This window comes from Heptranchias perlo, chromosome X, assembly GCF_035084215.1.
Source record: "Heptranchias perlo isolate sHepPer1 chromosome X, sHepPer1.hap1, whole genome shotgun sequence".
NCBI classification, from domain to species: Eukaryota; Metazoa; Chordata; class Chondrichthyes; order Hexanchiformes; family Hexanchidae; genus Heptranchias; species Heptranchias perlo.
Genome location: NC_090370.1, coordinates 7,447,871 through 7,473,066, shown reverse-complemented (window position 1 = coordinate 7,473,066; position 25,196 = coordinate 7,447,871). Strand labels below are relative to the sequence as shown.

General features: G+C 46.8%; 2 protein-coding genes across 2 annotated transcripts; both read right to left on the bottom strand.

The window, feature by feature from the left end:
• Window positions 1–292: 292 nt before the first annotated feature.
• Window positions 293–7,600, bottom strand: LOC137307238 (keratin, type II cytoskeletal 8-like). The gene is made up of 9 exons (XM_067976665.1): window positions 7,054–7,600; window positions 6,694–6,902; window positions 5,269–5,329; window positions 5,083–5,178; window positions 4,798–4,962; window positions 4,563–4,688; window positions 3,923–4,143; window positions 3,230–3,279; window positions 293–909 (listed from the first exon to the last, which is right to left on the bottom strand). Exons 1-9 carry the CDS (start codon window positions 7,492–7,494, stop codon window positions 722–724), a joined length of 1,557 nt encoding a protein of 518 aa, XP_067832766.1. The 5' UTR covers window positions 7,495–7,600; the 3' UTR covers window positions 293–721.
• A 7,102-nt stretch (window positions 7,601–14,702) lies between these two features.
• Window positions 14,703–21,666, bottom strand: LOC137307237 (keratin, type II cytoskeletal 8-like). Its single transcript, XM_067976664.1, has 9 exons — window positions 21,120–21,666; window positions 20,760–20,968; window positions 19,678–19,738; window positions 19,492–19,587; window positions 19,207–19,371; window positions 18,972–19,097; window positions 18,332–18,552; window positions 17,640–17,689; window positions 14,703–15,319 (listed from the first exon to the last, which is right to left on the bottom strand). The coding sequence occupies exons 1-9, from the start codon at window positions 21,558–21,560 to the stop codon at window positions 15,132–15,134; spliced, it is 1,557 nt and encodes a 518-aa protein (XP_067832765.1). The 5' UTR covers window positions 21,561–21,666; the 3' UTR covers window positions 14,703–15,131.
• Window positions 21,667–25,196: the final 3,530 nt, after the last annotated feature.

The following is a 25,196-nucleotide window of genomic DNA, read 5'->3' as shown; positions in this document are numbered from 1 at the left end:
TCTCATGTCCAGTGTTGGTATTCTCAGATGATGGAAAAAGTAACATCATTGGTGGAGGAGAAGGTGGAGCTCAGATTGCTATTAGACTTTACTGTATCTCGATCCATGCTCTGATTGATTGCAGTAATGGTCTGGTGTGTTTTTTATATGGAATACACAAAATAATCTTTCTACATTTCATAACATTGCATCAACCTTAATGCTAAATATTTAAAAATTCTTAAATTCACTCTGTATGAAACTTGTTCTTTTCACTAACTTAATATTGTGCTTAAGCAAAAAGCAGTCCAGGTTTGTAGATTAGAAGTTTATTCAGTATAACAGGAGTGTCATAAAAGATAAATCCCCAGTACAAAATGATAGAGAATCATGAAACAGACATCAGCACCGAAAACTTTGGTTTATTTCCCATTTTAAAGGGGCCAACAAATAAAGTGTGAGTTTCTTGACCGGTTTTCCCACAAACCCAAACTATAGGCCTTTACTAGGTTTAATTTTCTCTGTGCGATGTTTTTAGTGCACTGGTTAAGCTATTGATGTTAATTTCATGTCGTTTAACTATTTAAAATGAACAGGTTAATGATGGTGTTCCAAATAGCAGACATGAAGTTAATCCAAACCTGTTAACCACTGCATTAAAATCAGCAGGTAGAGGAAATACAGCCTCTGAAAATGTGGGCCAGTAAGAGACATTGCTGGCACGAGTTTATCCCTCATTGATTCAAGATGTACTTGTATATCCACCACTGGTATGCTCCACTGATTTCACAATCAAGGTTTTGCTGACACCTCCGCCACTACTGAAACCAGATTTGCCTCCTGAAACATTAGAGGTTTCCATGCCATGCCCGCTGCTTTGGACATATCCAGTTATTCCACCACTCATTGAACTAAAATCCTGAAAATTACCTGTAAAGGGGGAAAAACACCCTTAAAATCAATTAAAAGTACAAGTACAACAACTTGCAATTATATAGCGCCTTTAATGTAGTAAAACAGCCCAAGGCAAGGAGTGATCATCAAACAAAATTTGACACCGAGCCGCATAAGGAGAAATTAGGACAGGACACCCAAAGTTTGCTCAAAAGGGTAGGTTTTAAGGAGCGTCTTAAAGGAGGTGGAGAGGCGGATAGGTTTAGGGAGGGAATTCCAGAACTTAGGGCCTAGGCAGCTGACCGCGGCCGCCACTGGCGATGGAAATCGGGGATGCGTAAGAGGCCAGAATTGGAGGAGTGCAGCGATCTCAGAGCTTTGACATTCAAATGCCCCCTTTACATTCAATGGCATTACCATCGCCGAAACCCCTACCATCAACATCTTGGAGGTCACCATTGACCAGAAACTTAACTGGACCAGCCACATAAATACTGTGGCTACAAGAGCAGGTCAGAGGCTGGTTATTCTGTGGCAAGTGACTCAGCTCCTGACTCCCCAAAGCCTTTCCCCCATTTACAAGGCACAAGTCAGGAGTGTGATGGAATACTCTCCACTTGCCTGGATGAGTGCAGCTCCAACAACACTCAAGAAGCTCGATGCCATCCAGGACAAAGCAGCCCACTTGATTGGCACCCCATCCACCACCCTAAACATTCACTCCCTTCTCCACCGGCGCAACATGGCTGCAGTGTGTACCATCTACAAGATGCACTGCAGCAGCTTGCCAAGGCTTCTTCAACAGTACCTCCCAAACCCGCAACCTCTATCATCGAGAAGGACAAGGGCAGCAGGCGCATGGGAACAACACCACCTGCATGTTCCCCTCCAAGTCACACACCATCCTGACTTGGAAATATATCACTGTTCCTTCATCGTCGCTGGGTCAAAATCCTGGAACTCTCTCCCTCACAGCACTGTGGGAGTACCTTCACCACACGGACTGCAGCGGTTCAAGAAGGCGGCTCACCACCACCTTCTCAAGGGCAATTAGGGATGGGCAATAAATGCTGGCCTTGCCAGCGACGCCCACATCCCATGAATGAATTTTTAAAAATTGTAATGCTGCAGGAGGTTACAGAGATAGGGAGGGCGATGCCATTGATTGATTTGAACACAAGGATGATAAATTTATATTCGAGTTGTTGCCAAACCAGGAGTCAACGTAAGTTATCGAGCACAGGGGTGATGGGTGAACGTGACTTGATGCGAGTTAGGATATGTGCAGCAGAGTATTGGATGAGCTGAAGTTTATTGAGGGTGGAAGGCGGGAGGCCGGCCAAGAGAGCATTGGAATAGTGGAGTCTAGAGATAAAAAAGGCATGAGGTAGAGGAGGGTGTCATCAGTGTACATGTGGAATCTGACGTTGCGTTTTCGGATGATGTCGCTGAGGAGCAGCAGGTAGATAGAAATAGGAGTGGTCCAAGGATAGATCCTTGGGAGACTCCAGAGCTAATGGTGCAGGAAATTCTCTGGCCATGACTGGACGGATAGGAATGGAACCAGGAGAGGGCAGTCCCATTCAGCTAACCAAAGGAGAAGAGGTGTTGGAGGAGGATGGTGTGGTCAACTGTGTCAAAGGCTGAAGACAGGTCAAGAAGGAGGAGGAATTTACCATGATAAATCACGTAGGATGTCATTTGTGACTTTGATTAGGGCCGTTTCAGTACTGTGGCAGGGGCAGAAATCTGATGGAAGAGGTCCAAACATGGAGTTGCGGGAAAGATGAGCACAGATTTTGCAGGCGACAGCACGTTCAAGGACTTTGGTGAGGAAAGGGAGGTTGGAGATGGGGCGGTAGTTTGCAAGGACAGAGGGTCAAGGGTGGGTTTTTTGAGGAGGAGGGTGATGATAGCTGATATGAAATGCAGGGGGACAGTACCAGAGGAGAGGGAACCATTAATAATATCAGCTAGCATGGGGGCCAGGAAGGGAAGTTCAGTTTTATTAGAAGTAATTGCTTCTTGCCCTGACATTAAAAAGCTGTTAATCTCATCATTAAACACAGCGACATTGATAACAATTATGAATTATTAAAATGAGAACAGAAAGTGCTGGAAATACACAGCAGGTCCGTCAGCCTCTGAAAACAGAACAAAGAGAGGTTGAGGTTCGGGGGGCACTGCAGACCAATCATCAGAACACAGGCACTGTGCCCAAGGCTCTATACTTGAAATGAGAACCTGCCTTTTCACTTTTCATGCGGTTAACTATGTATTTCCAGAATTTTCCATTTTTGTTTCAGATTTCCAGTTTTCCCCATTTATCCCAACTATGAATTATTAGTTCTCTTACCCTGCCCTTGTATTTGCTGGATGCTGATGGTTTGTATCCCAGAATCTATCCTGTTAATAAGGGAAACACATTCACATTACAACAGGTATTTGCAGTATATTCACAAACATATTATCCTCTAGTTTACCAATCTTCTCCCCCTCCCAGCAACATTGACCTCTGCCGGGCACAGTCACCCTCCAGCCCCTCACCCAAAGTGTCCATTCCTCATGTGTCAGCACACTCAGCAAGTGCCAGCAGACTATTTGACCATGGGGAAGGAACAAAAATACCTTCCCGCAGAACTCACTGCATAGCAATCAGGAACAGGATTCTTGGCTGCTTTTACCCTCCCTTGCTCGGGGCACAGAGCACAACTGTACACCCCAACTGCTGCCCTGGTGGACCATCTGGTCAGTTCCACAATGCCTTTACCCACTGAGCCATCAGGAGAGCTTTACTGGTCCAGCTCTATAAAAGGAAGAACTAATCACCGTCCAGGTGTTCATTCTGGGATGACTGTGATGTTAGTGTCTGGTTAGATACTAACCAGCCTTTAAACCAAAGTTAGTGATTGTAGACTACCCTGCCATTCCTTCATCCCATTAATAGAGATCAAATAAAATGCAAGTACAGATTGTAATCTGTCAGTATATGAAACGCTGATCTGTACTCAGTGTGATGGCTGGAATTTGTAACTGCCCCATGTCCTACCTGGACTCCTCTCCCTCCAGTAGTTTCCTGTAGGTGGTAATTTCAATATCCAGAGCCAGCTTGACATTCATCAGCTCCTGGTATTCGCGGACTTGGTTGACCATCTCTTGTTTTGCTTTGGTGATGGCAGCTTCCAGATCAGCAATCCTAATCCTCGCGTCTTTGAGAGACATCTCACCGCGCTCCTCAGCTTCTCCGATTGCAGCCTCCAGTTTGATCCGCTGAGTGGCACAAATATTAATGGTCAGTTTCATCGGCATTTCGAGTATCAGAGCAGCGCTCAAAACGAGTCATCCAGAAAGCAGACGAACCCTCTGCTTCTCTCCCATGTCAATGAAATGGGGACAGCCGTGCGGTGAGGATTGCATGCTGATTGGGATTGGATTCACATCACAATGTTTCCTTCGAGAGGTCCAAATGTAATCATTACTGAGAGACCAAGTGTGACAGAAATATACCAGATTGAGCTGATATTTCAACCGTCTCTTGCCCATTTTGGGAGGGAGGGAGGGTGATGTATTTGTGTGTGTGTTTGTGTGTGTGGAGATGAGGGGGTGTGGGGGGCGCAGAGAGAGAGAGGGATTTACAACAGTTATTCAATTGGTGCCAATATCCTGTTTGCTTTCAGTTCTTTACCTACCTGCTGCTTAAGATTGTCGATATCACCATTGAGAATACGGATTTTGTTGGTCAGCTCAGTAATCTGTGCTTTCAGCCCGCGGAGGTCATCACTACATTGTCCAGATGACAAGGACAGTTCCTGCATCTGCAATGAAACATTGGCAACTGGTCAGTGAAAGGTTTCTCAATTCACCACCGGGTGCGGACCTATCAATACACGTGTTACATGGGGATCGGGGTTTGAAACAGCTCACCTTGGTCGCTTTCCATTGGTCAGCTTCTGCACGGCTGTTTCTTGCAAGTGATTCGTACTGAAGTTTGACTTGAGAAACGATCTCGTCCACATTCAGATTGCGGCTGGTGTCCACTTCCACGCTGACAGCAGTGTTCTGAATCTGTGCCTGCAGCTCACGGATTTCCTAAAGGTCGGTGGGGAAAGAAAGATTGAAACGAGATTGGAAGCATTCGAGCTGGATTGGATCAGTCTGGATTGGATTAAATAGCAAAAGGCCAACTTTTGGATCGTGACACATTTTTACCTCTTCAAAGATTGTTCTGAGGAAGTCGATTTCATCGGTGAGACTTTCCAGTTTAGCTTCCAGCTCTACCTTGTTCATGTAGGAGTCATCGACATCCTAAAGAGGAGAGGGACACAGTACTTTGAAAAGCTCTGCCAAGGGATCCGTTTGCAATGGCCCTGCAGACAGATATACAATAATGCTCACCTTCTTCACCAGGACAAACTCATTTTCCATTTCTGTGCGCTTGTTAATTTCATCTTCGTATCTGGAATCAAACAGATTATTTTACTGGTAATTCCATGGAGATAAATCTTTCTGCCCCGATTCCATGGTAAACCGATTCAGGGTTGTTGATCTGAACCCCTTACACTGAGTAAATACTGTCCATGCTCCCCGTCACCGAGCCACGATTTCCTCACTCCTGAAATATCAACTATTCATCCACGGATGCACTATTCTTCATACATTTCCCTCCACAAAATACACACCGTCCCAAATATGTTCAACCTTTGCTCTTAGAAGCAGAAGTCCTGCTGGTGCTTAAAAGGAATGGATTGCTCAGACCAGACCCCCAGTTTACCAAACCCACCAACCCCTCCGTTACCAAAATCAACTCATCGATGTCACTGACCTCAGCAAAGCTCTGGGAGACTCCGCCCTTACCACAGCTCACAGTCAACAGGCAACACCCGAGACCTCCACACTCAGGTACTTCTCCGCCCCATCGTGTGCTCCCCAGATCACCACACTCAGGTACTTCTCCGCCCCATCGTGTACTCCCCAGATCACCACACTCAGGTACTTCTCCGCCCCATCGTGTACTCCCCAGATCACCACACTCAGGTACTTCTCCGCCCCATCGTGTACTCCCCAGATCACCACACTCAGGTACTTCTCCGCCCCATCGTGTACTCCCCAGATCACCACACTCAGGTACTTCTCCGCCCCATCGTGTACTCCCCAGATCACCACACTCAGGTACTTCTCCGCCCCATCGTGTACTCCCCAGATCACCACACTCAGGTACTTCTCCGCCCCATCGTGTACTCCCCAGATCTCCACACTCAGGTACTTCTCCGCCCCATCGCACAGTCAGGTACTTGTCTGCTCCATTGTATACTCCCCAGAGCACCATACTCAGGTACTTTCCTGCCCCATTGTATACTCCCCAGATCTCCACACTCAGGTACTTCTCCGCCCCATCGCACAGTCAGGTACTTGTCTGCTCCATTGTATACTCCCCAGATCACCACACTCAGGTACTTCTCCGCCCCATCGTGTACTCCCCAGATCTCCACACTCAGGTACTTCTCCGCCCCATCGCACAGTCAGGTACTTGTCTGCTCCATTGTATACTCCCCAGAGCACCATACTCAGGTACTTTCCTGCCCCATCGTGTACTCCCCAGACCTCCAGTAACACTGGCAGACTCAGCACAGACTAATGTAACTGTAACTAGTACAGACAGTTATTTTCACTCCTTCAGTTTACTATAATTGAGTATCCTGCGGATTATTTTGATCGGTCCTGCTCAACTTGTCAAGGTGTGAACCTGGAACTTTGTTTCGCGTGAGAAACGATACAGGATCAGAACAAATGGGATAAAAATATCAGCAGCACCACACTTACTTGCCCTTAAAGTCCTCAACTAGACTTTGCATTTGCAGAAGGTCAGACTCGAACTTTTGCTTCTCCTGCTCTAGAGTTCCCAGTTGCCTTTTGAGGTTCTCAATGTAATCCTGGAACATTTTGTCGATGTTGGATTTGTAAGTTCCCTGTTCGTTCAGTAACTTCAGATTGACATCCAGTTGCTTATTTCTCTCTTCCAGCCTACGAACCTGACGGTGTAAAATGAATGTACAGTTAGCTTTGAACTGAACTGGGAGGCAAGTGAGAAGAGCCATTCCCAGAGTCACACCAGGTCATTGGGCAAAGACACAAAACACTCGGTTACAAACACGACCGACTGGAGAGAGCTCTTCAAATTACCTTGTCAATGAAATCGGCAAATCTGTTGTTGAGCCCCTCGAGCTGGCCCTTCTCAACCGCCCGGATCTGCTGCAGGCTGGTGTCATTTTTGGGGAGAGGGGTGTTCAGGTCAAGGGCAGTGGATGCCTGGATCATCCCCGAGGACAGACCGCTACTGAAACCGGCGCTGCTGGACCGGCCACCGGCACCGAAACCACCACCGTAACCACCACCGTAACCACCGTAACCACCACCGTAACCACCGTAACCAGCCATGCGGCTACCGGCTGAGCTTGTCCGACTGCGACTTTGGATCATACTTAGTGCGCGGGGTATAACCACATTCGTGCCGCTGGTGCGCGACCCGAAGGACCTCATACTGGAGACGGAGGATCTCCCGCTGCCGCCCCAGTTACCGCTGCCGCTCAAGGACGAGGAAGTGTAGGATTTGGTTTTGAGCATGATGCTGTTGTTTGAGTGAGCGGAGAGTCGGAAACTGATGGACTGGTGGAGGTGAGGGCGGTTTTTGCTGCTTTTATGGGCTGTGTGGATCTGGGCTTGGTCAGGGTGTCAGATAACAGGGATGGGAATGGAGCAGCCGATATAGAGGAGGGGCCACCCGCCCCCCTCTCCCATGGGTTCCAACCTGTCCCTTTGCCGGGCAGCAACACCTGGTTATTGCTTTCACTGCCACAGGCCAACTTGGCGTCAGCAAAAATGTGTGGATCTTGGAAGCAGACTCCTGCCTTCAGACCATCAGCTGTGTGTAGAGCTGGTCGGCTCCAAGTGACCATGTGAAGGAGCTGTTTGATAGCCCACCAATTCCGGTGGACATCATCATTATAAATGGATTTTACAACACCAAGTTATAGTCCAACGATTTTATTTGAAATCTACAAGCCTTCAGACATTTACCTGAAGGAGGAAGCCTCCGAAAGCTTGTAGATTTCAAATAAAAATCGTTGGACTATAACTTGGTGTTGTAAAATTGTTTACAATTGTCAACCCCAGTCCATCACCGGCATCTCCACATCATTATAAATGGAGATAGTAGATCGGATAGTCCATTAGTGAGGGACATTCCGCGGCTTTAAGTGTGGGTGGTGATCTTTTATTGGTGTATGAATAGCTCGCTTGCTTTCTGTGCGTAAAGAAATTAGTTTATGGATTTGTCGATCTTTAAGTCACTTTTTCCCTGTTGGTAGCTGCATGTTGCGGCACATAAAGGGTTAAATCGTGATGTAGGGATTGTCTGAGCTCCCATCTCGGTCACACCCTGCGGCTGTTTCTGAGACTGTTTGCTTGGGCGGGGTTACAGCTGGCGGACCCGCAACAGAAGAAAAGTCATTTCACCTCCAACATAATGGTGTTCAAAATCATGAACGGATTGATAGAGTTTTTTTATTCATTCATGGGATGTGGGCGTCGCTGGCAAGTCCAGCATTTATTGGCCATCCCCAATTGCCCTTGAGAAGGTGGTGGTGAGCCGCCTTCTTGAACCGCTGCAGTCCATGTGGTGAAGGTTCTCCCACAGTGCTGTTGGGAAGGGAGTTCCTGGATTTTGACCCAGCGACGATGGTGGAGGGAGTGAATGTTTAGGGTGGTGGATAGGCTGCCAATCAAGCGGGCTGCTTTGTCCTGGATGGTGTCAAGCTTCTTGAGTGTTGTTGGAGCTGCACTCATCCAGACAAGTGGAGAGTATTCCATCACACTCCTGACGTGTGCCATGTAGATGGTGGAAAGGCTTTGGGGAGTCAGGAGGTGAGATACTCGCTGCAGAATACCCAGCCTCTGACCTGCTCTTGTAGCCACAGTATTTATGTGACTGGTCCAGTTAAGTTTCTGGTCAATGGTGACCCCCAGGATGTTGATGGTGCGGGGTTTGGCGATGGTAATGCCGTTGAATGTCAAGGGGAGGTGGTTCGACTCTTGTTTGAGATGGTCATTGCCTGCCACTTGTCTGGTGCGAATGTTACTTGCCACTTATGAGCCCAAGCCTGGATGTTGTCCAGGTCATGCTGCATGCAGGCACCGACTGCTTCATTATCTGAGGGGTTGCGAACGGAACTGAACACTGTGCAATCATCAGCGAACATCCCCATTTCTGACCTTATGATGGAGGGAAGGTCATTGATGAAGCAGCTGAAGATGGTTGGGCCGAGGACACTACCCTGAGGAACTCCTGCAGCAACGTCCTGGGGCTCAGATCATTGGCCTCCAACAACCACTACCATCTTCCTTTGTAAATAAGGAGAAACTATTTCCAGTGGCAGAGGGATCGGTGACCAGAGGACACATTTTTAATGTGATCTGCAAAAGAGCCAAGGGCAACACGAGGAAACAATGTTTTATGCAGGAGTTGTAATGATCTGGAATTCACTCCCTGAAACGGTGGTGGAAGCAGATTCAATTGTAACTTTCAAATGGGAATTGGATAAATACTTGAAGGGAAAAATGTACAGGGCTATGGAGAAAGAGCAGGGGAATGGGACTAATTGGATAGCTCTTTCAACCAGCCGGCACAGGCACGATGGGCTGAATGGCCTCCTCCTTTGCTGTACCTACCATTTTACTGTCAAAAGAGGCAAAACCAAGAAACCTTCCCAGTCTGGGATCAAAACAATCTTCGAAAGCTTTTCCAGACCAGTCGGAAATTCAAGTGTAAGAGTTAATCATAAACAGTCTCTGGTCAATCAGGAAAGAATATTGCAACGGGCTTATTTTAGAACAGTCCAAAGTGGGAGAAATGTTTATTAGGCCAGGAAGCATTGACTCATCTGGGAAGAAAGGGTTAAAATACTCCTTGAGGAATAGAGGAGAACCGTCAGGTGTGATTGAAATCGTGGTTCCATTGTTGGTGGGATTTCACTCCTCTGTCACAATTGAATGGTCAGTCTCGTGTGAGAGTTGATGTTTCTGTTCACAACCCGGGCGTCATAATTGGTCCTGAGGTGAGCTTCCGACCCCGTATCCTCTCCATCACAAAGAGCACCTACTTGCACCTGTCTCCGCCCCTGCCTCATCTGCTGCTAAAACCCAATGCTTTCCTGGCCGGCCTCACATCCTCCACTCTCCATAAAGTTGAGCTCATCCAAAACTCTGCTGCCCGTATCATAACTTGCACCAAACCCCGTTCGCCCATCACCCCTGTACCCGCTGACCTACATTGGCTCCCAGTCCCTGAACACCTCGATTTTAAAGCTCTCATCCTCGTATTCAAATCCCTCCATGGCCTCGCCCCTCCTTATCACTGTAAACTCCTCCAGCCCTACAACCCTTCGAGATCTCTGCGCTCCTCCAATTCTGGCCTCTTGTACATCTCCCCACTTCCTTCGCCCCATCATTGGCAGTGATATCTTCAGCTGCCTAGGCCCTAAGCTCTGGAATTCCCACCCTAAACCTCTCTACCTCTCTCTCCTATTTTAAAACCCTCCTTAAAACCTACCTCTTCACCTGTCCTAATGTCTCCTTCTGTGGCTCGGTGTCAATTTTTATCTGACTGCCCTCCTGTGAAGCGCCTTGGGATGTTTTACCACGTTAAAAGCGCAATATAACTGCAAGTTGTCGTTTGTAGCAGAGTTCCCTCGCCACAATCAGCTGAGGATTAAACTCGCTTTTGCTCTTTCAGGTTCACAGAATTGATAGCAGCAGAGTGTGACAGCAGATTGAACGAATCGACCGCTTGGCCGAACACCAGAGCAATAAAATGCCCAGTCTGCTATGTCCCAAGAGCTCCACCAGCTGGTATAGTGTGGAAGCACACCAGGATCCCTGGTGCGTCCTGTTCACCCAGTGGTAACTTTAAGATTGCTGAAGTGTGGGGAACAGATAGTTCAAATAAGAATGATTTAAAGGGAAAAGAGGATCCATATATACGTGGCCAATTCCGAGGAGGAATATTCCTATTCCATGCAATCTGGTTGTTTGTGATCTTGGGTATTTGGGCCGATGGAATCAAATGCAGCTTGTGGACCAATTTGTTGTGTTAGTGGATTTTTAACGGGTATTTTCATGTTGATTTTTCCCATTTCACTCTCAGTGGTTTTCTTAGTTTATTCTTACAGGAAATTTGAAATGCCCAGACTGATCTGGGATCACATAGTGCATCTCACAAAGGGTGAAAATAGTCCCTGAAAAACTGGTATCACTAAAATCACAAATGTAGGTTTGTTTTTCTCGTTCATGGGATGTGGGTGTCGCTGGCAAGGCCAGCATTTGTTGCCCATCCCTGCCGCTTGTCTGGCCCAAATGTTACTTGCCACTTATCGGCCCAAGCCTGGATGTTGTCCAGGTCTTGCTGCATCCCCATTTCTGACCTAATGATGGAGGGAAGGTAATTGATGAAGCAACTGAAGATGGTTGGGCCTAGGTCACTGCCCTGAGGAACTCCTGCAGCAATGTCCTGAGGCTGAGATGATTGGCCTCCAACAACCACTAATATCTTCCTTTGTGCTCGGTATGACTCCAGCCACTGGAGAGTTTTCCCCCTGATTCCCTTTTACTTCAATTTTACTCGGGCTCCTTGGTGCCACACTCAGTCAAATGCTGCCTTGATGTCAAGGGCAGTCACTCTCAGCTCACCTCTGTAATTCAGATCTTTTGTCCATGTTTGGACCAAGGCTGTAATGAGGTCTGGAGCTGAGTGGTCCAGGTGGAACCCAAACTGAACATCAGTGAGCAGGTTATTGGTGAATAAGTGCCGCTTGATAGCACTGTTGTCGACACCTTCCATCACTTTGCTGATGATTGAGAGTGGACGGATGGGGCGGTAATTGGCCGGATTGGAATTGTCCTGCTTTTTGTGGATAGGACATACCTGGGCAATTTTCCGCATTGTCGGGTAGATGCCAGTGTTGTAGCTGTACTGGAAGAGTTTGGCTAGAGGCACAGCTAGTTCTGGAACATTGCAGGGGGGCCATTGAGCCCATCTAAATCTACCTTCCGTAGAAGTTTATGACCCTCCAGACCATACAATTGCCTCTTGAACAAGGACAAAGTTTTTGATTCCATTTCCTAACCAAAAAGACCATTCCAGTTATTGATTACTCTTTGTGTGATTCCAACATCAGAGATTAAGACGTCTTACCCTGCATACAAACATATGAAAATAACATGATGTGGAGATGCCGGTGATGGACTGGGGTTGACAAATGTAAGGAATCTTACAACACCAGGTTATAGTCCAACTGTTTTATTTGAAAATCACAAGCTTTCGGAGGCTTCCATGCAATCCCACACTCACCTGACGAAGGAGAAAGCCTCCGAAAGCTTGTGATTTTCAAATAAAACAGTTGGACTATAACCTGGTGTTGTAAGATTCCTTACATTTGAAAATAACAGGCAGGAAATGACCAGCTGGTCCATCAAGCCTGTCCCACACTCATGATGGCTGGAGCATCATGACCAGACACTTCCTAAAAACCCTCCCCACACCAACCCCCCCAAGCCCACAACTTCCCACCCCCTCTGCAGGCATGTAATCCTCTGGGAGAGGTGAAAACCCAGGGCTAATAAGGGAAAAACTGCTCTGCAAAATTCTTCTCTGACCCCCTCAGGCAATCTAAACCAAACCAGGAAATTACATGGACCAAGTGTTATCTATCAAGCCATTTACCTTCCATACGATTCGACCTCTGCCCCAGTCAAGAACCTGTCCAGCTTCCCATTGAAAGCAGAGAGTCAGCACACACCACACCAGCCAGCAATGTGTTCCAGAGACTCACTACTCTCTGGGAAAAGAAGAACCGCCTAACATCCAATCTATCAGTCTATTCCCACTCTTATATAGTTTAAATTCCTGTCCCCTGGTCCTCCCCAATCTGTTTAATTGGAATAATCTATTGATAGGGACGCTATCCAGCCTTTAATTATTTTATAGACCTCTATCAGGTCACCTTTAAGCCTACGCTCTTTTCACATAAATTGACCCAGCTCTTTAACCCCAATGAGTGACTATGATTGTTGAAGATAGGAACCATTCTTGTAGCTCTCCTCTGAACCTTTTCCAAGACCATTCATCACCCACCATGTGGGGGGACCAAAACTGGGCACAGTACAAGTGACCTGTATAATGACAGAATGGTGTCCTTTGATTTATACTGAATGGTTCTATTAATAAAACCCAACACCCTGTTAACTTTAGCTACAACTTCTCTACATTGGTCATGAACCTTCAGTGATCTGTGCACAATAACACCTCGATCATTTTATCTCTTTCAGTGTTGTTCCCTGTAAATGATAAATGTATTCTGTGTTGGTCATACCAACATGCATGACATGACATTTATCTAAGTTAAATGCCATTTGCCATTGTGTGGCCCATTCCTTATGGATTCCCTGAGTTATACTGTAAGTTAATCTAAACAAATGTTAGTGCTGGGGAATGTAACACTTTCCATTTTGGTTACCCAGTCGATATCAAACATGCCCAGGTCAGTTTTGGAAGCATGGCTTGATACAGAGTAGAGCTCCTTTTCTCTGCCCCAAGAATGTGCCTCAGTCCCTATGGCATTACTGCATCGGTATGATATTTCACACAAGCTATCCTGTGGCCTCACTGAGTGAGGCTGCTTACTTAGTGTTTATTGCTGCAAAGGAATTGGATAAATACTTGAAGGGAAAAAGTTTACAGAGCTATGGGGTAAGAGAAGGAGACTAACTGGATTGTTCTTACAAAGAACTGGCACGGGCTCGATGGGCCGAATGGCCTCCTTCTGTGCTGTAACCATTCTATGATTAGGGACCGTTTTGTACTGTCGGCCTATACTTATTTGGAACAGGGTAGAGACGGCACAAACTCATTTTATGTAGGACACTTACAGCTAGTAGATAAAGGATAGTTTCCTCGATCAGTCTGGACTGGATTTGAAGACAGGCCCCAGGGCCAGTGTTCTAACCTAATGCATCTTACACTAGCCCATAGATATTTGATAGAGGTGTTCAAAATCATGAATGGTTTTGATAGAGCAAATAAGGAGAAACTGTTTCCAGTGGCAGAAGGGTTGGTAACCAGAGGACACAGATTTAAGGTGACTGGCAAAAGAAGCAGAGGCGACATGAGGACATGTTTTTTTACACCGCGAGTTGTTGTGATCTGGAATGCACTGCCTGAAAGGGTGGTGGAAGCAGATTCAATAATAACTTTCAAAAGGGACTTGGATAAATACTTGAAGGGGAAAAAATTACAGGGCTGCGGAGAAAGAGCAGAGAAGTGGGACTAATTGGATAGCTCTTTAAAGAGCCGGCACAGGCACAATGGGCTGAATGGCCTCCTTCTGTGCCGTATCATTCTCTGATTCTATGAGGTGGGCTGCTTATTTGATACACAAGCTGGATTGTGACCATTGGGAAAGGAGAATGTTCTGGAAATTCAAAAAAATCTCATGTCCAGTGTTGGTATTCTCAGATGATGGAAAAAGTAACATCATTGGTGGAGGAGAAGGTGGAGCTCAGATTGCTATTAGACTTTACTGTATCTCGATCCATGCTCTGATTGATTGCAGTAATGGTCTGGTGTGTTTTTTATATGGAATACACAAAATAATCTTTCTACATTTCATAACATTGCATCAACCTTAATGCTAAATATTAAAAAATTCTTAAATTCACTCTGTATGAAACTTGTTCTTTTCACTAACTTAATATTGTGCTTAAGCAAAAAGCAGTCCAGGTTTGTAGATTAGAAGTTTATTCAGTATAACAGGAGTGTCATAAAAGATAAATCCCCAGTACAAAATGATAGAGAATCATGAAACAGACATCAGCACCGAAAACTTTGGTTTATTTCCCATTTTAAAGGGGCCAACAAATAAAGTGTGAGTTTCTTGACCGGTTTTCCCACAAACCCAAACTATAGGCCTTTACTAGGTTTAATTTTCTCTGTGCGATGTTTTTAGTGCACTGGTTAAGCTATTGATGTTAATTTCATGTCGTTTAACTATTTAAAATGAACAGGTTAATGATGGTGTTCCAAATAGCAGACATGAAGTTAATCCAAACCTGTTAACCACTGCATTAAAATCAGCAGGTAGAGGAAATACAGCCTCTGAAAATGTGGGCCAGTAAGAGACATTGCTGGCACGAGTTTATCCCTCATTGATTCAAGATGTACTTGTATATCCACCACTGGTATGCTCCACTGATTTCACAATCAAGGTTTTGCTGACACCTCCGCCACTACTGAAACCAGATTTGCCTCCTGAAACATTAGAGGTTTCCATGCCATGCCCGCTGCTTTGGACATATCCAGTTATTCCACCACTCATTGAACTAAAATCCTGAAAATTACCTGTAAAGGGGGAAAAACACCCTTAAAATCAATTAAAAGTACAAGTACAACAACTTGCAATTATATAGCGCCTTTAATGTAGTAAAACAGCCCAAGGCAAGGAGTGATCATCAAACAAAATTTGACACCGAGCCGCATAAGGAGAAATTAGGACAGGACACCCAAAGTTTGCTCAAAAAGGTAGGTTTTAAGGAGCGTCTTAAAGGAGGTGGAGAGGCGGATAGGTTTAGGGAGGGAATTCCAGAACTTAGGGCCTAGGCAGCTGACCGCGGCCGCCACTGGCGATGGAAATCGGGGATGCGTAAGAGGCCAGAATTGGAGGAGTGCAGCGATCTCAGAGCTTTGACATTCAAATGCCCCCTTTACATTCAATGGCAATACCATCGCCGAAACCCCTACCATCAACATCTTGGAGGTCACCATTGACCAGAAACTTAACTGGACCAGCCACATAAATACTGTGGCTACAAGAGCAGGTCAGAGGCTGGTTATTCTGTGGCAAGTGACTCAGCTCCTGATTCCCCAAAGCCTTTCCCCCATTTACAAGGCACAAGTCAGGAGTGTGATGGAATACTCTCCACTTGCCTGGATGAGTGCAGCTCCAACAACACTCAAGAAGCTCGATGCCATCCAGGACAAAGCAGCCCACTTGATTGGCACCCCATCCACCACCCTAAACATTCACTCCCTTCTCCACCGGCGCAACATGGCTGCAGTGTGTACCATCTACAAGATGCACTGCAGCAGCTTGCCAAGGCTTCTTCAACAGTACCTCCCAAACCCGCAACCTCTATCATCGAGAAGGACAAGGGCAGCAGGCGCATGGGAACAACACCACCTGCATGTTCCCCTCCAAGTCACACACCATCCTGACTTGGAAATATATCACTGTTCCTTCATCGTCGCTGGGTCAAAATCCTGGAACTCTCTCCCTCACAGCACTGTGGGAGAACCTTCACCACACGGACTGCAGCGGTTCAAGAAGGCGGCTCACCACCACCTTCTCAAGGGCAATTAGGGATGGGCAATAAATGCTGGCCTTGCCAGCGACGCCCACATCCCATGAATGAATTTTTAAAAATTGTAATGCTGCAGGAGGTTACAGAGATAGGGAGGGCGATGCCATTGATTGATTTGAACACAAGGATGATAAATTTATATTCGAGTTGTTGCCAAACCAGGAGTCAACGTAAGTTATCGAGCACAGGGGTGATGGGTGAACGTGACTTGATGCGAGTTAGGATATGTGCAGCAGAGTATTGGATGAGCTGAAGTTTATTGAGGGTGGAAGGCAGGAGGCCGGCCAAGAGAGCATTGGAATAGTGGAGTCTAGAGATAAAAAAGGCATGAGGTAGAGGAGGGTGTCATCAGTGTACATGTGGAATCTGACGTTGCGTTTTCGGATGATGTCGCTGAGGAGCAGCAGGTAGATAGAAATAGGAGTGGTCCAAGGATAGATCCTTGGGAGACTCCAGAGCTAATGGTGCAGGAAATTCTCTGGCCATGACTGGACGGATAGGAATGGAACCAGGAGAAGGCAGTCCCATTCAGCTAACCAAAGGAGAAGAGGTGTTGGAGGAGGATGGTGTGGTCAACTGTGTCAAAGGCTGAAGACAGGTCAAGAAGGAGGAGGAATTTACCATGATAAATCACGTAGGATGTCATTTGTGACTTTGATTAGGGCCGTTTCAGTACTGTGGCAGGGGCAGAAATCTGATGGAAGAGGTCCAAACATGGAGTTGCGGGAAAGATGAGCACAGATTTTGCAGGCGACAGCACGTTCAAGGACTTTGGTGAGGAAAGGGAGGTTGGAGATGGGGCGGTAGTTTGCAAGGACAGAGGGTCAAGGGTGGGTTTTTTGAGGAGGAGGGTGATGATAGCTGATATGAAATGCAGGGGGACAGTACCAGAGGAGAGGGAACCATTAATAATATCAGCTAGCATGGGGGCCAGGAAGGGAAGTTCAGTTTTATTAGAAGTAATTGCTTCTTGCCCTGACATTAAAAAGCTGTTAATCTCATCATTAAACACAGCGACATTGATAACAATTATGAATTATTAAAATGAGAACAGAAAGTGCTGGAAATACACAGCAGGTCCGTCAGCCTCTGAAAACAGAACAAAGAGAGGTTGAGGTTCGGGGGGGCACTGCAGACCAATCATCAGAACACAGGCACCTGCCCAAGGCTCTATACTTGAAATGAGAACCTGCCTTTTCACTTTTCATGCGGTTAACTATGTATTTCCAGAATTTTCCATTTTTGTTTCAGATTTCCAGTTTTCCCCATTTATCCCAACTTTGAATTATTAGTTCTCTTACCCTGCCCTTGTATTTGCTGGATGCTGATGGTTTGTATCCCAGAATCTATCCTGTTAATAAGGGAAACACATTCACATTACAACAGGTATTTGCAGTATATTCACAGACATATTATCCTTCAGTTTACCAATCTTCTCCCCCTCCCAGCAACATTGACCTCTGCCGGGCACAGTCACCCTCCAGCCCCTCACCCAAAGTGTCCATTCCTCATGTGTCAGCACACTCAGCAAGTGCCAGCAGACTATTTGACCATGGGGAAGGAACAAAAATACCTTCCCGCAGAACTCACTGCATAGCAATCAGGAACAGGATTCTTGGCTGCTTTTACCCTCCCTTGCTCGGGGCACAGAGCACAACTGTACACCCCAACTGCTGCCCTGGTGGACCATCTGGTCAGTTCCACAATGCCTTTACCCACTGAGCCATCAGGAGAGCTTTACTGGTCCAGCTCGAAAAAGGAAGAACTAATCACCGTCCAGGTGTTCATTCTGGGATGACTGTGATGTTAGTGTCTGGTTAGATACTAACCAGCCTTTAAACCAAAGTTAGTGATTGTAGACTACCCTGCCATTCCTTCATCCCATTAATAGAGATCAAATAAAATGCAAGTACAGATTGTAATCTGTCAGTATATGAAACGCTGATCTGTACTCAGTGTGATGGCTGGAATTTGTAACTGCCCCATGTCCTACCTGGACTCCTCTCCCTCCAGTAGTTTCCTGTAGGTGGTAATTTCAATATCCAGAGCCAGCTTGACATTCATCAGCTCCTGGTATTCGCGGACTTGGTTGACCATCTCTTGTTTTGCTTTGGTGATGGCAGCTTCCAGATCAGCAATCCTAATCCTCGCGTCTTTGAGAGACATCTCACCGCGCTCCTCAGCTTCTCCGATTGCAGCCTCCAGTTTGATACGCTGAGTGGCACAAATATTAATGGTCAGTTTCATCGGCATTTCGAGTATCAGAGCAGCGCTCAAAACGAGTCATCCAGAAAGCAGACGAACCCTCTGCTTCTCTCCCATGTCAATGAAATGGGGACAGCCGTGCGGTGAGGATTGCATGCTGATTGGGATTGGATTCACATCACAATGTTTCCTTCGAGAGGTCCAAATGTAATCATTACTGAGAGACCAAGTGTGACAGAAATATACCAGATTGAGCTGATATTTCAACCGTCTCTTGCCCATTTTGGGAGGGAGGGAGGGTGATGTATTTGTGTGTGTGTTTGTGTGTGTGGAGATGAGGGGGTGTGGGGGGCGCAGAGAGAGAGAGGGATTTACAACAGTTATTCAATTGGTACCAATATCCTGTTTGCTTTCAGTTCTTTACCTACCTGCTGCTTAAGATTTTCGATATCACCATTGAGAATACGGATTTTGTTGGTCAGCTCAGTAATCTGTGCTTTCAGCCCGCGGAGGTCATCACTACATTGTCCAGATGACAAGGACAGTTCCTGCATCTGCAATGAAACATTGGCAACTGGTCAGTGAAAGGTTTCTCAATTCACCACCGGGTGCGGACCTATCAATACACGTGTTACATGGGGATCGGGGTTTGAAACAGCTCACCTTGGTCGCTTTCCATTGGTCAGCTTCTGCACGGCTGTTTCTTGCAAGTGATTCGTACTGAAGTTTGACTTGAGAAACGATCTCGTCCACATTCAGATTGCGGCTGGTGTCCACTTCCACGCTGACAGCAGTGTTCTGAATCTGTGCCTGCAGCTCACGGATTTCCTAAAGGTCGGTGGGGAAAGAAAGATTGAAACGAGATTGGAAGCATTCGAGCTGGATTGGATCAGTCTGGATTGGATTAAATAGCAAAAGGCCAACTTTTGGATCGTGACACATTTTTACCTCTTCAAAGATTGTTCTGAGGAAGTCGATTTCATCGGTGAGACTTTCCAGTTTAGCTTCCAGCTCTACCTTGTTCATGTAGGAGTCATCGACATCCTAAAGAGGAGAGGGACACAGTACTTTGAAAAGCTCTGCCAAGGGATCCGTTTGCAATGGCCCTGCAGACAGATATACAATAATGCTCACCTTCTTCACCAGGACAAACTCATTTTCCATTTCTGTGCGCTTGTTAATTTCATCTTCGTATCTGGAATCAAACAGATTATTTTACTGGTAATTCCATGGAGATAAATCTTTCTGCCCCGATTCCATGGTAAACCGATTCAGGGTTGTTGATCTGAACCCCTTACACTGAGTAAATACTGTCCATGCTCCCCGTCACCGAGCCACGATTTCCTCACTCCTGAAATATCAACTATTCATCCACGGATGCACTATTCTTCATACATTTCCCTCCACAAAATACACACCGTCCCAAATATGTTCAACCTTTGCTCTTAGAAGCAGAAGTCCTGCTGGTGCTTAAAAGGAATGGATTGCTCAGACCAGACCCCCAGTTTACCAAACCCACCAACCCCTCCGTTACCAAAATCAACTCATCTATGTCACTGACCTCAGCAAAGCTCTGGGAGACTCCGCCCTTACCACAGCTCACAGTCAACAGGCAACACCCGAGACCTCCACACTCAGGTACTTCTCCGCCCCATCGTGTACTCCCCAGATCACCACACTCAGGTACTTCTCCGCCCCATGGTGTACTCCCCAGATCACCACACTCAGGTACTTCTCCGCCCCATCGTGTACTCCCCAGATCTCCACACTCAGGTACTTCTCCGCCCCATCGCACAGTCAGGTACTTGTCTGCTCCATTGTATACTCCCCAGAGCACCATACTCAGGTACTTTCCTGCCCCATCGTGTACTCCCCAGATCTCCACACTCAGGTACTTCTCCGCCCCATCGCACAGTCAGGTACTTGTCTGCTCCATTGTATACTCCCCAGAGCACCATACTCAGGTACTTTCCTGCCCCATCGTGTACTCCCCAGACCTCCAGTCACACTGGCAGACTCAGCACAGACTAATGTAACTGTAACTAGTACAGACAGTTATTTTCACTCCTTCAGTTTACTATAATTGAGTATCCTGCGGATTATTTTGATCGGTCCTGCTCAACTTGTCAAGGTGTGAACCTGGGACTTTGTTTCGCGTGAGAAACGATACAGGATCAGAACAAATGGGATAAAAATATCACCAGCACCACACTTACTTGCCCTTAAAGTCCTCAACTAGACTTTGCATTTGCAGAAGGTCAGACTCGAACTTTTGCTTCTCCTGCTCTAGAGTTCCCAGTTGCCTTTTGAGGTTCTCAATGTAAGCCTGGAACATTTTGTCGATGTTGGATTTGTAAGTTCCCTGTTCGTTCAGTAACTTCAGATTGACATCCAGTTGCTTATTTCTCTCTTCCAGCCTACGAACCTGACGGTGTAAAATGAATGTACAGTTAGCTTTGAACTGAACTGGGAGGCAAGTGAGAAGAGCCATTCCCAGAGTCACACCAGGTCATTGGGCAAAGACACAAAACACTCGGTTACAAACACGACCGACTGGAGAGAGCTCTTCAAATTACCTTGTCAATGAAATCGGCAAATCTGTTGTTGAGCCCCTCGAGCTGGCCCTTCTCAACCGCCCGGATCTGCTGCAGGCTGGTGTCATTTTTGGGGAGAGGGGTGTTCAGGTCAAGGGCAGTGGATGCCTGGATCATCCCCGAGGACAGACCGCTACTGAAACCGGCGCTGCTGGACCGGCCACCGGCACCGTAACCACCACCGTAACCACCACCGTAACCACCGTAACCACCACCGTAACCACCGTAACCAGCCATGCGGCTACCGGCTGAGCTTGTCCGACTGCGACTTTGGATCATACTTAGTGCGCGGGGTATAACCACATTCGTGCCGCTGGTGCGCGACCCGAAGGACCTCATACTGGAGACGGAGGATCTCCCGCTGCCGCCCCAGTTACCGCTGCCGCTCAAGGACGAGGAAGTGTAGGATTTGGTTTTGAGCATGATGCTGTTGTTTGAGTGAGCGGAGAGTCGGAAACTGATGGACTGGTGGAGGTGAGGGCGGTTTTTGCTGCTTTTATGGGCTGTGTGGATCTGGGCTTGGTCAGGGTGTCAGATAACAGGGATGGGAATGGAGCAGCCGATATAGAGGAGGGGCCACCCGCCCCCCTCTCCCATGGGTTCCAACCTGTCCCTTTGCCGGGCAGCAACACCTGGTTATTGCTTTCACTGCCACAGGCCAACTTGGCGTCAGCAAAAATGTGTGGATCTTGGAAGCAGACTCCTGCCTTCAGACCATCAGCTGTGTGTAGAGCTGGTCGGCTCCAAGTGACCATGTGAAGGAGCTGTTTGATAGCCCACCAATTCCGGTGGACATCATTATTATAAATGGATTTTACAACACCAAGTTATAGTCCAACGATTTTATTTGAAATCTACAAGCCTTCAGACATTTACCTGAAGGAGGAAGCCTCCGAAAGCTTGTAGATTTCAAATAAAAATCGTTGGACTATAACTTGGTGTTGTAAAATTGTTTACAATTGTCAACCCCAGTCCATCACCGGCATCTCCACATCATTATAAATGGAGATAGTAGATCGGATAGTCCATTAGTGAGGGACATTCCGCGGCTTTAAGTGTGGGTGGTGATCTTTTATTGGTGTATGAATAGCTCGCTTGCTTTCTGTGCGTAAAGAAATTAGTTTATGGATTTGTCGATCTTTAAGTCACTTTTTCCCTGTTGGTAGCTGCATGTTGCGGCACATAAAGGGTTAAATCGTGATGTAGGGATTGTCTGAGCTCCCATCTCGGTCACACCCTGCGGCTGTTTCTGAGACTGTTTGCTTGGGCGGGGTTACAGCTGGCGGACCCGCAACAGAAGAAAAGTCATTTCACCTCCAACATAATGGTGTTCAAAATCATGAACGGATTGATAGAGTTTTTTTATTCATTCATGGGATGTGGGCGTCGCTGGCAAGTCCAGCATTTATTGGCCATCCCCAATTGCCCTTGAGAAGGTGGTGGTGAGCCGCCTTCTTGAACCGCTGCAGTCCATGTGGTGAAGGTTCTCCCACAGTGCTGTTGGGAAGGGAGTTCCTGGATTTTGACCCAGCGACGATGGTGGAGGGAGTGAATGTTTAGGGTGGTGGATAGGCTGCCAATCAAGCGGGCTGCTTTGTCCTGGATGGTGTCAAGCTTCTTGAGTGTTGTTGGAGCTGCACTCATCCAGACAAGTGGAGAGTATTCCATCACACTCCTGACTTGTGCCATGTAGATGGTGGAAAGGCTTTGGGGAGTCAGGAGGTGAGATACTCGCTGCAGAATACCCAGCCTCTGACCTGCTCTTGTAGCCACAGTATTTATGTGACTGGTCCAGTTAAGTTTCTGGTCAATGGTGACCCCCAGGATGTTGATGGTGGGGGGTTTGGCGATGGTAATGCCGTTGAATGTCAAGGGGAGGTGGTTCGACTCTTGTTTGAGATGGTCATTGCCTGCCACTTGTCTGGTGCGAATGTTACTTGCCACTTATGAGCCCAAGCCTGGATGTTGTCCAGGTCATGCTGCATGCAGGCACCGACTGCTTCATTATCTGAGGGGTTGCGAACGGAACTGAACACTGTGCAATCATCAGCGAACATCCCCATTTCTGACCTTATGATGGAGGGAAGGTCATTGATGAAGCAGCTGAAGATGGTTGGGCCGAGGACACTACCCTGAGGAACTCCTGCAGCAATGTCCTGGGGCTCAGATCATTGGCCTCCAACAACCACTACCATCTTCCTTTGTAAATAAGGAGAAACTATTTCCAGTGGCAGAGGGATCGGTGACCAGAGGACACATTTTTAATGTGTTCCGCAAAAGAGCCAAGGGCAACACGAGGAAACAATGTTTTATGCAGGAGTTGTAATGATCTGGAATTCACTCCCTGAAAGGGTGGTGGAAGCAGATTCAATTGTAACTTTCAAATGGGAATTGGATAAATACTTGAAGGGAAAAATGTACAGGGCTATGGAGAAAGAGCAGGGGAATGGGACTAATTGGATAGCTCTTTCAACCAGCCGGCACAGGCACGATGGGCTGAATGGCCTCCTCCTTTGCTGTACCTACCATTTTACTGTCAAAAGAGGCAAAACCAAGAAACCTTCCCAGTCTGGGATCAAAACAATCTTCGAAAGCTTTTCCAGACCAGTCGGAAATTCAAGTGTAAGAGTTAATCATAAACAGTCTCTGGTCAATCAGGAAAGAATATTGCAACGGGCTTATTTTAGAACAGTCCAAAGTGGGAGAAATGTTTATTAGGCCAGGAAGCATTGACTCATCTGGGAAGAAAGGGTTAAAATACTCCTTGAGCACTGGGGAATAGAGGAGAACCGTCAGGTGTGATTGAAATCGTGGTTCCATTGTTGGTGGGATTTCACTCCTCTGTCACAATTGAATGGTCAGTCTCGTGTGAGAGTTGATGTTTCTGTTCACAACCCGGGCGTCATAATTGGTCCTGAGGTGAGCTTCCGACCCCGTATCCTCTCCATCACAAAGAGCACCTACTTGCACCTCTGTGCTATCACCTGTCTCCGCCCCTGCCTCATCTGCTGCTAAAACCCAATGCTTTCCTGGCCGGCCTCACATCTTCCACTCTCCATAAAGTTGAGCTCATCCAAAACTCTGCTGCCCGTATCATAACTTGCACCAAACCCCGTTCGCCCATCACCCCTGTACCCGCTGACCTACATTGGCTCCCAGTCCCTGAACACCTCGATTTTAAAGCTCTCATCCTCGTATTCAAATCCCTCCATGGCCTCGCCCCTCCTTATCACTGTAAACTCCTCCAGCCCTACAACCCTTCGAGATCTCTGCGCTCCTCCAATTCTGGCCTCTTGTACATCTCCCCACTTCCTTCGCCCCATCATTGGCAGTGATATCTTCAGCTGCCTAGGCCCTAAGCTCTGGAATTCCCACCCTAAACCTCTCTACCTCTCTCTCCTATTTTAAAACCCTCCTTAAAACCTACCTCTTCACCTGTCCTAATGTCTCCTTCTGTGGCTCGGTGTCAATTTTTATCTGACTGCCCTCCTGTGAAGCGCCTTGGGATGTTTTACCACGTTAAAAGCGCAATATAACTGCAAGTTGTCGTTTGTAGCAGAGTTCCCTCGCCACAATCAGCTGAGGATTAAACTCGCTTTTGCTCTTTCAGGTTCACAGAATAGATAGCAGCAGAGTGTGACAGCAGATTGAACGAATCGACCGCTTGGCCGAACACCAGAGCAATAAAATGCCCAGTCTGCTATGTCCCAAGAGCTCCACCAGCTGGTATAGTGTGGAAGCACACCAGGATCCCTGGTGCGTCCTGTTCACCCAGTGGTAACTTTAAGATTGCTGAAGTGTGGGGAACAGATAGTTTAAATAAGAATGATTTAAAGGGAAAAGAGAATCCATATATACGTGGCCAATTCCGAGGAGGAATATTCCTATTCCATGCAATCTGGTTGTTTGTGATCTTGGGTATTTGGGCCGATGGAATCAAATGCAGCTTGTGGACCAATTTGTTGTGTTAGTGGATTTTTAACGGGTATTTTCATGTTGATTTTTCCTATTTCACTCTCAGTGGTTTTCTTAGTTTATTCTTACAGGAAATTTGAAATG